Source organism: Megalobrama amblycephala, linkage group LG1 (genome assembly GCF_018812025.1).
Source record: "Megalobrama amblycephala isolate DHTTF-2021 linkage group LG1, ASM1881202v1, whole genome shotgun sequence".
NCBI classification, from domain to species: Eukaryota; Metazoa; Chordata; class Actinopteri; order Cypriniformes; family Xenocyprididae; genus Megalobrama; species Megalobrama amblycephala.
The window spans coordinates 32,044,342-32,063,520 of NC_063044.1; the positions used below are offsets into that span (position 1 = coordinate 32,044,342).

Below are 19,179 nucleotides of genomic sequence, written 5' to 3' on the forward strand. Positions count from 1 at the left end.
TAACAGATGAACAGTTGTTCAGATTTACGCCGCAGGGCAGCTCTGTGGACATAAGTGTCTAAAGCCCTAACCGGGCAAAGCAGATTAAGTCTTTCCTGATCTGAACTGGAAAATGGAGGAGGACAAAATACCTGCAGTACAATCGGCCCTGGGACGTTGGTGGGGACCTTGGGTATATAACCAGGTCTAGGATGTAAAAAAAAAAGGCCTTAACAATACCAGGCACAAATTCCAGACATGAGGGAGCAACCGAAAGTGCTTGAAGATCTCCAATTCTTTTGAGAGATGAAATAGCCAACAGGAAGATAGTTTTTAGAGTAAGGAATTTCTCCAAAACCTCCTCTAATGGTTCAAAGGGAGTGGAAGCTAGCCCTTCCAACACAACAGCCAAGTCCCAGGCTGGAGTGGAGCATGGTCTCCACAACCTCAGTTGAGAGACCGGATTCTATGAGCCTAACCCCCTCAGAGGCCAGGCCTACAGTTTCCACAACTCTGGGCGGGGGTGAAGTATCATGCCGCCTGCTTGAGACAAGAGGTCCTGTCTGATGGGAATCTCCATAGGAGAGCCATCAAGAAGAGACACAAGGTCCGTGAACCAAACTCGGGTCGGCCAGAACGGGGCTATCAATATGAGAAGGACCCTGTCCCAGTGAACCCTCTCCAGAATGCTACGTGACCTTGATACATGACGCTACGTGACCAAGGCATCGCTACGTGACCTTGATCATGCAAAATGGATTTCCCCTTGGAGAAAACCCCTTGGTTCTGAGCCACCACTTTAAGGGTCTCATGTGCAGCAGGCCAAAAGGTATCACATTGGACGCAGCTGCCATCAGACCCAACAGCCTCTGAAACTGTTTTACAGTGAGTGACTGACCTAGTTTCACCCCATTCATGGCTGAGAGAATGGAATTCATATGAGCAGGAGACAGGTGTGCCTGCATCGTAGTGGAATCCCAGACTGTGAGGTTGCCAAAAACTTTTAAGCAGGCTATTATTAAACCTCTTATTAAAAAACCTCAACTAGATCCGAGAGATTTAGTAAATTACAGGCCAATCTCGAATCTACCTTTTCTGTCAAAGATACTAGAAAAGGCAGTTTCAACACAACTGTGCTCCTTTTTAGAAAGAAATGGATTCTGCGAGGATTTCCAGTCAGGATTTAGACCATACCATAGTACTGAGACTGCTCTCGTTAGAGTTACAAACGATCTACTCTTATCATCCGATCGTGGCTGTATTTCTCTATTAGTGTTATTAGATCTCAGTGCTGCTTTTGACACTATCGATCACAACATTCTTTTAAAAAGACTTGAAAACTATATTGGCATTAGTGGAATTGCTTTGGCATGGTTCAAATCATACTTATCTGACCGTTATCAGTCTGTAGTAGTTAATGAAGATATGTCGTATCGATCACAAGTTCAATATGGAGTACCACAAGGCTCAGTACTAGGACCGTTGCTTTTCACTCTGTACATGCTGCCCTTAGGAGAGATAATTAGGAAGCATGGTGTTAGTTTTCACTGCTACGCTGACGATACTCAGCTCTATATTTCCTAGCGCCCTGACGAAACCTACAAATTCACAAAACTAACAGAATGCATAGCTGACATTAAAAACTGGATGACAAGAACTTTCTTATTATTAAATTCAGAAAAAACTGATATCCTAATCTTTGGACCAAAAACTTCCTCACGAAAAAACCTTGAATACTCTCTAACACTTGACGGGTGCTCCATTAAATCTTCGTCCTCAGTTAGGAACCTGGGTGTGCTCTTTGATACCAATCTTTCATTTGAAAGTCATGTTTCTAGTATCTGTAAAACCGCCTTCTTCCATCTAAAAATATTTATCTAAATTACGACATATGCTCTCAATGACAAATGCGGAACAGTTGGTTCATGCATTCATGACCTCAAGACTAGATTACTGTAACGCTCTACTGGGTGGTTGTTCTGCTCGGCTTTTAAACAGACTACAGTTGGTCCAAAATGCGGCAGCTAGAGTTCTTACTAGAACCAGAAAGTATGACCATATTAGCCCAGTTCTGTCAACATTACATTGGCTCCCTATTAAACATCGTATAGATTTTAAAATCTTGCTACTTACTTATAAAGCTCTAAATGGTTTAGCTCCCCAATATCTAAGCGAGCTCTTGGTGCATTATAGTCCTTCACGTCTATTGCGATCTCAGAATTCAGGCCAGTTGATAATACCCAGAATATCAAAATCAACTGAAGGCGGCAGATCCTTTTCCTATTTAGCACCTAAACTCTGGAACAATCTTCCTAGCATTGTTCGGGAAGCAGACACACTCTGTCAGTTTAAATCTAGACTAAAAACACATCTCTTTGCTCTTGCATACACATAACACATTATCAATACATTGACATTTTTCAAATCCGTTAAAGGATTGTTACGCTGCAATAATTAGGTCGGCCGGAACCAAGAACATTTCCTATAACACTAGATATACCTGTACATCAGAATAAGAATGGCATCTACGCTAATATCAGTCTCTTTGCTTATCCTGAGGTTTGCCGGGTGCTGGATCCAGGCCGTATCCAGATCAGATGGAGAACCTGTGTCTGGACCTGACTATAACGTAGCCCAGGAGACAATGGGCCTACAGATCCAGTTCTGGCTGCATCTATAATTCAGATTTTTAATCCCCGTATCCGCTTACATATATTTATATATAATCTATTTTTAATCTCTATAATAAAAATGTATAATTCAGATTTTGATCTCCATATCCATTTACATATATTATATATCTTCCAAGGGTTTTTTTTCCCTCCTAGGACTTTTTTCCCCAGTGTTAGCACGCTGGGTTTTTCTCCTAGGGGTTTTTTTTCCACCCCTGGGAGTCAGCCGACATTGGCTTAATGTAGCACCATCTTGTATATGTTACATATTACCACGCTTGCTTGTACAGCTTATTTATAACCACTTCTCTTTTTTCTGTGCTTCTAACATGTAAAGCTGCTTTGAAACAATTACCAATTGTAAAAAGCGCTATATGAATAAATTTGACTTGACTTGACTACCCCCAGATAGTTGGTAGTTTTAGCTGGAAGAAGCACACTCTTCTTGGCATTGAATCTCAGCCCTAACCTTCTTATGTGAGACAGAACAACATCTCAATGTTGGTCTGCCATGTGCTTGGATTGAGCTAAAATCAACTAATCATCAAAATAATTTCACAACCGTATACCCTGGAGTCTCAGAGGAGCCAGAGCTGCATTCAAGCATTTTGTGAAGGTGCGGGGTGAAAGTGCTAGGCCGAAAGGAAGAACCCTGTATTGATAAGCTTCGATCCTGAAAGAAAATCTGAGGAACTTTCTGTGCTGAGGATGGATGGATACATGAAAGTAAGCATCTTTCAGATCTATTGTCACAAACCAGTCCTCAGACCTGATCTGTGGGATGATCTGTTTGAGTGCAAGCATCGTGATTTAACACGCGTAAATCTAAAATAGTACGCAACCCTCCATCCTTCTTTGGAACAATGAAGTATCAGCTGTGAAACCCTGACAGCTTGCTGGGAGGAGAAACCCTTTCTATAGCTCCTTTTTTAAAGAGCGTCAGAACTTTCTGTTCCATTACCAGAGACTGCTCGGGGTCCACCACCATAGGGAGGAGCCCATTGAACCAGGGCGGGCGAGACCCGAACTGAATTCTGTAACCCTTTTCTATTGTGAGCAGTACCCATTGAGAAATATTTGGAAGAAGTTTCCATTCTGCCAGAAACTCTACTAAGGGAACCAGTCTCTCGAGACTGGCCTGTGGTGTTTTTGAGCATTCGACTCGACGCCCTGAAGCGGTGAACCAGCAGGGAACAACCAAATCAAATGTCGACTGGCCCTCCTTGGAGGGTTGGTGGAGACCGCTGCGCCCTGAAACACATGAGGTGGCAAGGTTGGCAGAGTGGCCCCCTGAGGGCACCAAAGAGGGACGGATACCATGTGCTATAGGACCCTCTTTGGAGGGGGCTGCCCTCGAAGGTCCCGCACCACTGGTGTTAGGAGCCTTCGAGCCTCTTCGAAGCCTTCTTAGCGATAATGACAGTCCTCAGATCTGTCTTACCCTTCGAAGGCTTCGGCTGGGTTGCCCATCCCTGTCCCCAAGCTCTCTGCGGGGGAGCACGGGTGGCAAAACTCTTTGTTGCACTAGATGCACTCCTGACGCCAAGTGGCTGGGCCCATCTCTAACCCCTCTGTCAGATCCATCTGTGAACCCCACGAATGAAGCCACCGCTCTGCCTCAGCAGAAGTGGGGCCTGATCCGCAGGGAACACTGGCCACGGTGCCCTCTCTTTTTTCATCAAAGAGCGCCCGGCAAGAACAGAGTGTTCTTAATGTAAGCTTTTCGCAATGCACGCAGACAGCTTCCTCGAGAGCTGCCTGGGCATGCTCCAAACAACACACATCTAGTGTGTATCCCCACCCATAATAAAACGAGGGCAGGGATGAACACACTTGACAAACTGCTGTTTGCTCGCCATTATAGTGTCTTTTGAGATATATATAGTGTGTGGTGTAACGAAGATACTCTTGTCCTCAGACAAAGAGATCGTTTTCTGTATGTGTAACTGACAGACAACACCAGGCACCAGGACACACGATAAGACAGAGCGCTTGCTGAAGACACCTGAAGCTGGCTTTCTTTGTTCTGGGTTTCCTGGTAGTTTCCATAGTTTCCTGGTCTGTGACGTCACCCGCCTCTGATGTTCCAGTCACGCCATTGGTTCGATTTCACAAGTGCTTCAAGACGTAATCACGCAGTGGTGACCTCTCTCTTGCCCTTTCAAAAAATTAAGCGTTAATGTCAAGCCCTGACAGCCCCGGCCCAATTTAACCCCTGGTAATAGCGTCCCCTACCATATAACAGTGAAAACGCAGAAAAATGGAAAATTCCACTAATGGTGGTGTAAGAGTTAATTAGTGACAGTCAGCAGCAAAAACATTTGTAAGATCAAGTCCATAAAGTTTATTTGATGTATTATTTAATTATTGCAGGTCTCATAAAGTTCAAAAGTTTGGGGTCAGTAAGATTTTTGCTAACACTTCATTTCAATGGTCCACTTTAGACATTCTACTAACTATAAGTAGCTTTGCAACTGCACGTCAACTTACTCTTCTTAGAGTATCAGTAGGCTGTTTAATATATAATAACACTTTATTTTGATGGTCAACAGGCATTTTATAAGTAACTAACTTATAAAAGTTAGCTCCAACTTTGGAACTACATGCCAACTTATTCTACAACCGAATTAACTCAGGTAGTGACCGAATTAAAATACAGGTAGTGACAACCGCATTTACAGAAATTCTATGCAGTGTGTACGGAACCGAACTGAACAACTAGTTGTTAATGACGTTTTTTCAACGTTCATCAGAGATGTGTCTCTCTTCTGTATGCGCAGTGAATCACATGGAAAGCACAAGCCTTGACTCAATTGAGTTACCAGATCTTGCTAGAAAAATCTGCAAACAAGAATAAGCCCATAATAATCCGAAAAATCAATCCAAATGCTTTATGCTGAAAATAAGACCAAAATATAGCAATTACATGTCTGCTGACTTTAATAATTCAATAAACCTGTTCGCTTTGAGACGAGCTTAAACAACAAGCCCAAAAACACTTATAATGAGTGATTATGGCAACACACAAAGAGCGCACTGTGTGAAACAGGCTGTACATGCATAAACAAAACACAACACCTCCGTTGACTGTGTTAGTGTGTTTAGTTAAATTGCTGAAAATTAATGAGTGTTTTGTCACTGTAATATTACTTTGGTCACAATAACGGATACCAAACACAACGAGATGCCAGAACTTCGCTATGGTTTCCAAGCTGTCAATCATCGCATTTTTGAGAGCGTGTCGTGTTCCGTACACACATGTACCGATAAATTAGGGGATTCACTCCCGCATTTAAATGCGGTTGTCACTCCTGAATCTTACAGTGTTTATGTGGCCACAGAGTGTCTAAAGTGGACTATCGAAATAAAGTGTATCCAGATTGATATAGTGTAGTTTAAACATCAGTATTTTAAGTCATTGTTATTCTTATCAGTTCAAACACACAATTAGGCTCATTATAATTTGTGCTTTGTTCACAATACTCCATGCTCCATGTGAAATATATCAGGTCATGATAATCTACTGTGCTCTCCACAATACAGCACTCTGAACTGCTCCTGAGATCTGAACAGCCATGTGCAAATTGAGTTCAGCGCAGATTTTATGTGTGTGTTTGTGCCGTTGCCTGATCTGCATAATTAATTTAGTGGATCGGGGGCTAAAGCAGTGCAGACAGAACATGCAAATAAACAGCTTTCAGCAGGAACAATTCATTCTTAATAAATTCCCCCGTGTGCAGTATCTACAATACAAATCATTAAAGTCATCATAATTATTTTAAACTTTTGACGGCTCTATATTTCATAAAAAAAATATTTTTAATGAAAAGTGGAAAAGATGCAAATGTAAAATATGTGGTGAAAGAATGTTGATGTAGGTAAGTGTAAATATGTGCAGGATAGAAGCAGAAAAATATTTATGAGGTTGTGTCATGCAGGGCAAAAGTGTAAATTCTTGCTGAATATTTTATATGGGCAACTTGGTTATTACAGGTTATGCATGTAGTTCATGAAAAAAACAGAGTTCATGAACTGCAAATATTTTATTATTAAGTAATGTTCAGGCTTATGCTCAAATGTGTGGAGTACAAAGGCAATCAGCAGCTCCATGCGTTTTTGGCTTCAATGCTGGTTTCAGTCCATTAGTGCCACCAGATGCCCTGATATAGGATGTTCACCACAAACAATGTGAATTCTTTCATTTTTTTTTTTTTTTTTCCCCTGAATATTTGCATTGGTGTGAAAGGACTGAGTGAACAGTTAGCTGATGTGTCCAGTATTCACAATATATTTGTTATTATTCTGCTAGCAATATAAAATTAAGCAAGACAGAGAAGATCCAAATGTTTAATGAACTTAAACATTGAGAACGCATTATCACAAGTGTGATATTGCGTTTACACAACAGATGGCGCAAGTGAGTAAACAAATAGGAAACAACAATGTTATTGTCTTTAAAAAACCCTCTTTTGTGCAGAACTACTTCCTTCCTCCATGGATTCATATCTCAAGTTGACAGTTTAACAGTTGAGCCCAAGCCTCTATTACTAATTCTGAGAAGTCGCTTTAGAACTAGTAATGAAGGAACGTTGATTCGCTTCACTGAAGCTTATTGGATTATGTAGAGTATTAAGGTATTATTAGAGAGATCGACTAAACAAGTGTATTACCTGCATTTGATATAGTATTTATTTTTTAAAGTCGAAATCCATAATAGTATATCCATTATAAAAAAATCTGTTTGAATGTCTGCTGAGGAAAGCGATATCTTTGTCTTTGTCCTTTTAAAAGTTAAGGTGATTTCCCATTACAGCGCTAAAACAACATCCTTGTTTACAACCAGTCCCTTTCAATTTGCTACTGACTCACTCATAAAGACAGTCCATATCATGATCACTAGCGGACCCTTTCCCAATACCAAATACGCCATATTATTTATATAAAATAATATTTATTGAACAATAATATTTAAATTAACAACAATAGCCATTATAAAAGATAATAGGAAATAAACAGCAAGCAAACAATTCGTAGTCAAACATACAAAAGCAATGCTGTAGTACAGGATAAAGTTATGAAACTTAATTCTCTCCTTAACACAAATCTTTTTGCTCTGGAACAAGTAATAGATTAAAGCAAACCAAAGATCACCTAATTTGATATACCCCAAATGAATTATATTTCATGTTTACCCACTATCTACATAAGAGTCAGCGGCAAATGTCCAAAGGACTGGCCGAGATTAAGCTGTTCTTGATGGGTACATAAGCACTGAATGGCTGCTGATGGCCTGGAGCTCACATCTGTGAAAGTGTCTAAACAAATTGTAAAATAGGTACTAGTTTTTGTTTTTGCAAATGCACTCTAGATTTCTTGAGTTTTTTTGAGCCAATTACTGATAGGGAGACTTGTTTTACACAATCTGGGATGGTCAGATTTTCTAAAAAACAACATCATCAATCAATGAAACAGGTGTGAAAACACTCTGCAAAGAAATCCATTTGTTGGGTGCCAGTGTTTGCTTCCAAAAACATATTTTTCTCTAAGGCAACCATGGAAGAAAACAGACAGACATAAAGGAGTGTGAGAGTTTTTCAAAAAATCTCTGTCAACTCACATCCACTTTACTGCCGCAATCCGGGTACCCAGGATCCTTAGGGACTTCGCACTGGCCTATAACTCCATCTCGGCCTGTAGATGAAAAGGACAGGCAGTCACAGTCTGATAACACTCTTCCACAGTACAGTAACTTCGGTGTGGAACACCAGTGGGATACAAATGCTTTAGGCTTTAATGAGGCTTTGGGAGAGTCCTCCATATCTTCTTCCTTCTCCTCAACTTTCTTTAAGCTTGCTTTATTAGGTATTATGAAAGTGGCCTCTTGGCCTCATATCTCGTACTTGTCTGAGTAAGGCTTGCTCAGGGCTTTGTTAGGAGCTCTGTACTGCTTTCTGTTCACTAGGGTAGACGAAAGGAACAGACAATTGCAAACATCCCCTTCTCCTTGATTAATAAACTCCCATCTCTCACTGGTAGCCGGTCCCAGTCAACCTAATTAATGTAGAAAAAGGTTGTTCTTTGTACAACAGGCTACTTCAGATCCATAAAGAAGCCACAGAGAAAGGAATTATTTGCTATTCTGCTTGATTATGAAAAGACAGTAAGCAGCAGAAAAACATCCTTGAACCCTTAAATGAGAGGATGTCCACTGACTCTTGTATTCTGTACAAATGGAACATTAATTTATGAGATTCACTCCCATGTCCTGCGGTTGTCACTCCCCAAACTTTGCAGGGATCCCTATTGAAATCTTTTTGATTGCAGACTCTGATATTTTGGAAAACAACAGGAAAACCAACAGTCTAAGAAATTGCTGAAATCTCTTTTGAAAGGAGAAAAAAAAAAAAAAACATCTTGGAGAAACAACTGAAGTGTTAAAGAGATCTGATAAATGATTTTACTTTTGTATGGATAGGTTTATAATCTTAATATAATACTATCTGCTGATATGGATGATCAATCATTAATAATCATTCTTATTATCAATGTGAAAATATGTTTTGCTGCTTAATTTTTGAATTGTAATAACATTTCACAATATTACCGTTTTACAGTATTTTTGATCAAATAAATGCAGCACTGCTGAACATAAGAGACCTCTTTCAAAAACATTAATGAATCTGGTAACACTTTTTTTTTTTTTTTTTTTTTTTGATAGTCCACTTTAGACATTCTACTAACTATAAGTAACTTTGCAACTACATGTCAACTAACTCTCATTAGAGTATTAGTAGACTGTCTGTGTCACTGTATGGTGGCTAAGAAAGTGCACAATAAAGGAAATGGTGATAAATAAGTCTTTAATCCAATGATGAAGATATATTGCACATTGACAAACACTAACCGACAAGGACTGAACAGAACAGGGAGTATAAATACACATGGTAAATGAGGACACTAAACAGGTACAGCTGGACAAAGATGAACTAATCAGAACCCATAAACCATTTTTGGGGCAGACCTGACCTTTTGAAAAGAGATGGTATTCATCCCTCTTGGGATGGTGCCGCTCTTCTCTTTAGTAATATGGCACATAGTCTTAGAGCTAAAACATGACAAACTGGAGCCCAGGACAGGAAGCAGCAGATATACTGGCTAAACCGACCATCTGCTAGCTGTCTCATGTCACAGAAGTCAGATAAATCCCAACACATAGAAACTCTTTCATCTAGATATTATCACATAGAGACTGTGTCTGTAGCCCGAATAAGAAAATGCAAAAAAAAAAAACACTTCCAAACCCATTTAAGGGTAAACATTTAATTGATGTTCAACAAATAAAAAACCGAGATAATAATGATAAACAAATGATAAAGCTTGGGTTGCTGAATATTAGATCCCTTTCTTCAAAAGCACTTATTGTAAATTATATTATCACAGACAATAATCTAGATGTGCTGTGTTTGACAGAAATCTGGCTAAAACCAGACGATTACATTACTTTAAATGAGTCTAGCCCTCAAGTTTATTATTATCAACACGAACCGCATCGGAAAGACAAAGGGGGAGGTGTTGTTGTAATTTATAGTAATATCTTTAGAATTACTCAAAAGTCTTTCAAATATAATTCCTTCGAAGTGATGGTGCTTTATGTAACGTTATGCAAGTTGACATTTGTGCTGGCTACTGTATACAGGCCACCAGAACACCATACAGACTTTATCAAATAATTTGTTGATTTTCTATCGGAGTTAGTACTAGCTGCGGATAAAGTCCTTGTTGTTGGTGATTTTAATATCCATGTAGATAATGATAAAGACACAATGGGATTGGCATTTACAGACATCCTAAACTCTATTGGAGTTAGCTGGGACTCAGTTGCCAGGGTGACACTGGAGTGGACGAAGACCATGGGGAGGCCAGAGGAAGGGAGGAGCCCGATGATGTCATGGGGTGGAGGGTATAGGCACTGGCGGAATCCCGGAATTCTTTGGCAGAAGCTGAGCAACGTCCGCCGAAAGCCGACCTGTAGTGATGAGGGAGCTCAGCAGACTTTAAGGGCAGACGGGCCATAGAGTCAACGAGGGAGTGTCGAGCCGAAACAATGCTGATGGTGGAATGAGGTGCAGACTTGGGCGGGAACTGGATCCGCGGACCACAGATCTATCAGGTCTATATCTGCTCCTGTGTCTGAGATGGACTGGTCAGTGTGCATAGACTCTGGGGCTTTGTTGGTATCCTGCTCTGATTCCAGGGCGACCTCGGTGACTGCCTTGAACTAGCAGGCTATGAGGGAGAGACTGCCGTGTCCGAGCATCCAGCCCAAATACTCCCGCAACCTTCAGTTCTCTGAGTGAAGGAGGAGACGCAGTGCTGATGAGTCCATAGTTAGTTTGTTTTAACACTCATTTTTGAGGTTTGGTTATTTTGTCATGGTATGGTTGCTTAGAAAGTGCACAATGAAGGAGATGATGATTAGTCTTTAATCCAATATCAAACACAGAAGATACACGACATGTTGAAAACGAGTAACCGACAAGGACTGAGCAGAACAGGGAGTATAAATACACATAGTAAATGAGGACACTAAACAGGAACAGCTGGACAAAGATTAACTAATCAGAAACCATAGCAACTAATGAGAACTCATACAGACTCAATAGGAACTAGAACATAATTGTGACAGTCTGCTTAATATCTGCTAACACTTTATTTTTATGGTTCTTAAACAGATGTTCTACTAACTATATTTGAAGAGTTCAGATGCAAAAGCCTCTAAGTGCCATCTGAAATTTCCTTGCAAAATGAGCATTTTTATCAAGCTTGTATGTTTAGGTTCAGTAGTTTCACTTTATGGCAATTAATAGGTCCTTTTCATTGCCATTAAAGTGAAATTCCAAATTTTGGACCTGTACATTCTAATTGGCTGTGATTGTGTCAGGCTGTGTTGCATTTTCACATATATGACTTGAGAGCAAAAGATTTTTAGTACTGTCAAGACTGAACTATTACAATTAGAAATGTCCAAAAAATCATTAAAAATACAATTTCAATAGCACACTGAGGTGCTATTTTTCGAAATTAAAGTTCTCTTAACAAAGTAAATGGAGTTTCAGCAGAATCCTTGTACTTTCTGTCCAAATGGCAGATCAGAAGTAAGAATTATGTTTGTCTTACATTAATAAACCTCCCACACAGCTTGCACATATGCTCGCTAAAAAACCTGCTGGAATTTTACCAAACTCTGTTGGCAAACTTTAGAGATATCTAACCCTACAGAGTGCCTCGCTGTACAAATAGCGGCAAGAGATGACTGGCATTATTGCGATGAAGTCCAATCAAGTTGCATTAAATAATAAAGAGCGAATGTGTTGTCCTGCAAAATGGCATTGAGCCCAGACCTCTTCATGTCTAATTTTAAACAGCGCTTTTTAATATGAATTTGGCTCACTATAAAGAGACTAAGATCAGAGTTTTTGGCGAGTTAATCAATCTTGTGTGCTGTTATATGTAATCAGACAAAAAAAAAAAAAAAAAAAAAAAAAAAAAAAAAAAAAAGTGTACTTAATGGACTTAATTTATACTCAAGTTTAGACACAATGAGACCATTTTTGATGTATAGTGAATTATAAAGTATGGAAGAGTATGGAAATATGAAATACATGTCGCTATCTTAGCTCAGATCATTAGATCTTTTTGACTGCATATTTAGGTATCTTTGCAAATCTATGCATAGCCTTAGATATTAATCTCTTTTGAAATGCAAAAAAAGACTAATATGAGATTATTGGGACTTTTTTTGTCTGTATATGCATTGTCAAAGTTGATATTGTGGCTTTATATATGGTCAGACACTTGCATGTGTCATTATACCAAATATACAAAATCAAGCTCAAATGGAGTTACAAGTTTTTTGACCAGCAAATCAAGTAAAGAAAATACTATATTTATAAAAAAAAAAAAAAAACAGTTCTTTATTTTCCTTTGCATTGCAAACAAACAGAGATGGAAGCACTTCATTCACAATAGAGGCGAGTGGAGTCGTGAAGTTTGACAGTGACAAAATGGAACCTTATTGTAAAGTGTTTCCAATGTTTTGACATTAAAAATATCTCATTTGTGATTTTTCCTTCCTACAACAACCCTTACAATAAGAAAGTTTGATTTGTGCCACCCAAACATAAGTGAGAGATTCACCTCTGCCTGGGATGTTAGTATTCTTGAGAATCTGCTCCATACGTATAGCCATGTCAGAAACGTTCTGGGCGATGGCCTGGATTCGCTCCACCAGACCTACCGGCTGGAATCTGGAAAAATGAACAGAAGTGAGAGAGAGAAATTATGTCCAGCTATTAAAGAAATAGTTCACCCAAAATGAGGCTACTGGACTAGTTTGATAATCCCTTCTGGTGTTTTTTGAGCATGGCAGTATAAATCACAGTCCACTTTCTCTTGTTTTGTGTTCCACAGAAGAAAATAAGACTTTAGACCAACATGAGGATGAGAAAAGATGAGTTTAAAATATGCATTATGGAAATGAGGCACACCTTACAGTGTCTGTGACTAATAAATGTGAGAAATGAGAAGACACAAGGTCTTAAGATGTATCCTCTAGCCACTACTGAAGCAGACGTGTCTTTATTTATTGTGGAACTGAATTGCAGCATACTTGAATGGTGCTATTACCTATTGGACATGCTAATTGCTTGAAATATGCTTGAAGCATGAAATAGCGATGCTTCTGCACTGACACCATTTACATAGATAGATAATGAAAATGACATGCGGCATGTTTAGGCCTGGCCCTGAGAGAAAAACATGTTACAGCAATTAAGTCAGTAACTTAATTCCATTGTTGCTGACAGCCTAGAAATGATTTGAGAGATTAAAACACCTGGGTTAAAATGAAAGGGAAACATTGCTTCATTTAATTGTTCCTGGGTGGATTTTTATTAAATCTAAGATTTACTAACCACTTTTGTTAAATAAAGCTAACATTAAAACAGCTTAGGAAAGTTTTAACTATGCGTTTATTATTTTCAAATTCCTTTTGTGTCATTATATTGATCATTAAAGTTATTTTATTCGATTTTTAATTAATGATAATCGACAAAAGAGTAAAATAATCACTTAAAGGTCCCGTTCTTCGTGATCCCATGTTTCAAACTTTAGTTAGTGTGTAATGTTGTTGTTAGAGTATAAATAAAATCTGTAAAATTTTAAAGCTCAAAGTTCAATGCCAAGTGAGATATTTTATTTAACAGAAGTCGCCTACATCGAACGGCCAGTTTGGACTACATCCCTCTACTTCCTTCTTTAATGACGTCACTAAAAAGTTTTTTGACTAACCCTCCGCCCACAGGAATACACAAAAAAGGGGGTGTGGTCTTGTTGCGCTCCCACGGAGAAGAGCAAGAGTTGCGTTTGTAGAGTGTGTTTGTCACCATGTCGTCGAAACGCTGTTATTTTCATCCTGCAGTCCAATCACCTTTGTTTGGCCTTCCCAGGGACACTGTACTTCGAGATCAATGGTTACAATTTATGTTTAACTCGGTTCCGAAAATTATAATCCACATGTAAAACTATGTACAGCACATGTTTACAGTAACACTGAGCATCTCCACGTTATGGTAAGAGGCGTGACCTTTACGGGCAAGATGCGCTAAGCTGCTGTCGAATCACAACACAGGAACCGCTGGCACAATCAGAACTCGTTACGTATTTCTGAAGGAGGGACTTCATAGAACAAGGAAGTCATCAGCCCGTTTTTATGACAGTGGAAACAGCGGTATACAGTTAAGTAAATTATGTGAAAAATACTGTGTTTTTTTACACGCGAAACATGAACACATGTTATATTGCACACTATAAACACAATCAAAGCTTCAAAAAACACGAAAAACGGGACCTTTAACACTTTACAATAAGGTTTCTTTGACAACATTAGTCAATAAATACTGTATCTTATGTAACGTATTGCTCATTGTTAGTCAACGTATTACCAAATGTTAACTAATGGGACCATACGGTGGACCTTAAGTGTTACCAACTTTCCATTTTTGTCAAGTAAAAATGTGTATGTTAATTTTTACACAAAGTTACAAATGGGACAGTTAGTGATGGGATACAAATTTGAAGAATCACCTATTTCTGAATTTGAACTCTGAGTTACAAGCTCAGATCTTGTTTTCCCATTATGAACTTCAATTCCCATTACCCATTGCCTGGACTCATTATGTTTGATTACTTGCACCTGTCTAATTATCTTGTTAATGCCTGCCTATTTAAGCCCTGTGTTTTCACTCACTCTTTGAGAAGTCTTGTTTGTGCCACCACTGTATTTATGAGTGCTTTTCTGGTTTCCTTGTCATGGTTTTTGATCTTTTGCCTTACAATTCTGGATTGCCCCCCAAAACAACTGCAATCGGATCCTCAACCTTTGTGTCTCTAAGCAGTTCCTGACAACAGTACTTAAAATTCATTACAAATATTTGAATGCAAGAATGTTGATAGATGTAAAATAGAAAATAACAGAAACTGAATGACAAATAACAAAATAATAGAATTCTTTGTATTTTTGACCAAATAAAATATCAAAATATTAGCCCATATTTGCCCTGAAAAAAGGCACAATACAAGGTTTAAAAGTGTTTGTCTCATGGGTGTATGCAGGCCATCAATTACAAATTGATTAAATTGTTAGATTGTGCAGACATCTTGCAGATAACGGCAAAATGTTAAATTGGATGGATATCCACTTCAGAAATATCACACATAGTAATCCGACCCAAATCACTTCCAGAAGATATTAGACTTAGAGTCTGACTCAGAAATCCAGGGAAGAGTTTATTGAATAATCTTAGCTGTGTATGTTTCAGTGGTTAGTCTGAATGTCTCAATGCTCTGACTTTGTTATACCACAGCAAAAACAAAATCCTAAACTTTTTTTTTTTTTTTTGTCAGGTTGTCAATGTTGTTTCTGTACCCACTGTAATTCTCCTCGAGCTTTGTGACATTCTAGTTATTTTTGACTTTTTTTTTCCTCTTGTATCTGAGACTATTTCAATGAAACCTCAATAGGTTTTATTTCAGTTATCTCAAGAGACTTAAAGATTCTCTGTCAGAGAGACAGGAAAATGTCTTTTAGCAAGCTCAGGGAATGCATTGTCATCTTTGTTTCACACCAAGAGTTTGATTTCTTCATAATACAGCTCGCATGAACCGCCTGCAACCTCGTGCCCTGCAGCTACATCAGCAACACGCTGAAGCAAACAGCACCCCCTCTGTGAGCAACTCTGTCACCCCCAATAAATGTCACCTTTACACAGCACAGGGCTGAACGCTCACAAAACCACGGTGTCTGAACCCTGACCTTTCTGACTTCACACTCAAAGACAATAAAGCGCTTAGGCGGAGCTGTCACATGCATGTTTGACTTCTACATTCACTGCACTTCTGAGATTTCTTTTTTTAGATACTGTCAGAGCTTTTTACCTTCTGTAGTCTTGGATCCACACCAATCAAATCAGCTTTATAAAGAACTTCAGTGGTGATTTTTCAGTTCAACAGACACATTTCGAAAACACAAGGTAAAGGCTCTAAGGCTTTGCTTATGCTGCATTCAATTCAATCTGCACTGTATTTTCAATTATTAGGACTGACTTTCACATTTTGCGAATGATGACTTTGTTCAGCCAGTGTAGTCAATATACGTTATTTCTACATTGGTTGTTGCAATAATTACTTTAGCTACAATAAGGTGCTCTAAGACTTTTTTCTACCACAACAAAGAGTACAGTAGTATGGAAAGTGAGCTCATCAGATAATATAAGCATCAGAGGCATGACAGTATTTTAAACAATGTTCACTCGTTCACTATTTACTATATAGCAAATGTAATTGCATAGTTACAAATAGTAGTAGTTACAAAGACTGAACAAAAAACGAGTTCTGGCATGACTGTGGACTGCATTATGTATCCAATGCTGCAAATTTAACTTGTGTGCAAACTTTGAATATCGCATAAAACATTTGCAATTAAATCAGCATTTCCATCCCATGTGTTAAAGAGAAAAAAAAAAACAAGTCACTTCCTGGGAAATTGACGTGAAATATCTGTAATTGGGGAAGCCACTGAGGCTCCCTTTTCCTGTTACTCAGAAAACGAGCCTGGTCTCATTAGAAAAAAAAAAAAAAAAAAAAAAAAAAAAAATTTACCTGTGGGAATATTTTTTTGAGTCGCAAAATACATAATACGTACATTTCACTGCAGTTTCAATGTGAAATGTCCACTGAGTGGCACTAAAAGCATGTTCATTTTTTTTGTTAGAACAGATAAACATGAATATGGTACGTTTTTATGATGTTCATTTTTATACGAATCAGTGCAGTTCTGATTTGAAATTTTGTCCGGTGAGTGGTGCTAAAAGTGTAATGCTCCATTATTTTTTAAAATGATGTACCACCAACACTACACTTAAACTTACCCGATAGTATTAACAAAAGCAAATGTGACAAAAAGCATCCATAATCGTGCCATTTTAGCTTGTTTTGATCTCTCATCTTTGAGCTCTTTTATCGTGACTCATTTTTCCCCGGATTCGTACCCAAGGCTTCCTAATCCTAATTACAACTCTGTATCAGCTGAGCTACCGAGCAAGCTTGTTATGTCAGAAAGTGAAACATATGCAGCTACCGATGCAATGTCCAAAATATGTCCGTTTAGAAATCATGCACTTTGATAAAAAGCGTTTTGAAGTCATAACATAATATTGTGCTAGGAGACATAAAAACAAGTCTTTATTAATCTATAATCTGACCCTGTAATCATAACTGTGTATGAAAACGATTAAAAGCGCTTGCTGTTTTGCTGCCTCTAGTGTTAATTTCTGTTGGAAACTGCAGTGATATGTACATATTGGTACATATTTTTGCAACACTTTCCATGAGACCAGGGGTCCGTTTTAATAAGGAGGTTCAACCAACTCTTGAGTTCAAACCTGAACTCTGAGTTGACTTACCCTGAAATGGGAAACTTGGAGTTTTCTGTTTCAGAACAGCTGAATTGAGTTAGTTCAATCGACTAGGTCGGAGTTAAGTGCGTGCACCAAGACTATGAAAAGCCATCATCAATGGAGCTCCGATATTACAATTCACCATGGCAACAGCACGTGACAAAATGACATCCGTATGCTTCTGAGCCAATGCAAGTTTAATTCTTATCACTGTTATAATATCAAAGGTGAGAATGGTAAGTTATTGAACTAATATTCATTTCATATTTTATACTGGCAGATACATACTATTTGCACCTCAGTATTGTAAATAAACAGGATGCAATAATATCAGGGGGTAAATTATTCTATAATTATTAAACACTCATTAAGCAATTTACTTTCATTTTTATTGAAAATAAATGCCTTCCTGATGTGATGGGAAAAGGAAGAAGAGCGAGCTTGGCTTAAGGCAGATTTGAACCCAATCAATCGCATCACAAGGAAATTCTCCGCACCCAACACTCTACTACTTACACCACTGAAGCTGTAAATTACTTGCATTGTTTTTAACCTTATCTGACATTAGTGGGTGGGGCTACTGTAAATTTGCTGTAATAGACAATCCGAATAATCTTGTTTTACGTTTGCATTAAGATTATTTTTATTACCACATTAGTCGATATTGATAATTTTACTCAAGTAAAATGCACTTAATTTAGAACCCCCAAGAAACACGACTAAATATCTTATATCATTTTCTTATAAAGAAAATTCATCTTGATTTAAGAATTTTTAGATACTTGTACTTGAAATAGAACAAAAAAAAAAAAAAAACTCAGAAAAGCATCTTTGCAGCATGAACAAATGAATGAACTATTTAAACATCACTTGCACTTTAAAAAGGGGGAGGAGACCAAAAGAAACTCTGGGTTCACAAAAGTAAACCTGCTCCCGACCAGGTTAGGTTCACAGAGTAAGTTACCAGGGTAACTGACTCTGAGTAAAAGTTACCACTCTTTCAGAAACAGGCTTGACTTAACCTGCTTTCTCGGGTTTGACATGCCTCCCATTCTGAAACGGAAAACGTACTTGGTTACGAAAGTAACCTCGGTTCCCTGAGATACGGGAACGAGTACTGCGTATGGGGAAAAGCTCCTTTTTTCCTCCTCACTGAAGCCTTTTTCAATAGCGCAGTGTAACTGCACGTCGATTGGTTCAAAGAAGAAAACTTTTTGAACCAACGACGGCGCGACGTAGCTGCCCGAGCCTATGGCGATACAGTGTGCCAACGAGCCCGCCAAAGCGGGTGGGGCTTACTATATAAGCAGGTGTTTCGCCATAGGATTTCAGGTCATTCGACTGAAGCGACGATACTGAGCGGCAGCCTCGTGGCACGGCATCAAACGCAGTACTCGTTCCCGTATCTCAGGGAACCAAGGTTACGTTCGTAACAGAGTACGTTCCCTTTCGATACTTCACTCATACTGTGTATGGGGAACGAATACAATCGCGCCGTGCCACGGTAGGGAACG

General features: G+C 38.7%; 1 protein-coding gene across 1 annotated transcript in view; it reads right to left on the bottom strand.

The window, feature by feature from the left end:
• The window catches only part of LOC125267911 (alpha-1,6-mannosylglycoprotein 6-beta-N-acetylglucosaminyltransferase B-like), a 144,225-nt gene that overhangs the window by 83,499 nt on the left and 41,547 nt on the right, over window positions 1-19,179 (bottom strand). Inside the window, 2 exon segments of the mRNA XM_048189971.1 lie at window positions 8,269-8,342; window positions 12,849-12,958. Coding sequence (XP_048045928.1) covers window positions 8,269-8,342; window positions 12,849-12,958 — 184 coding nt within the window.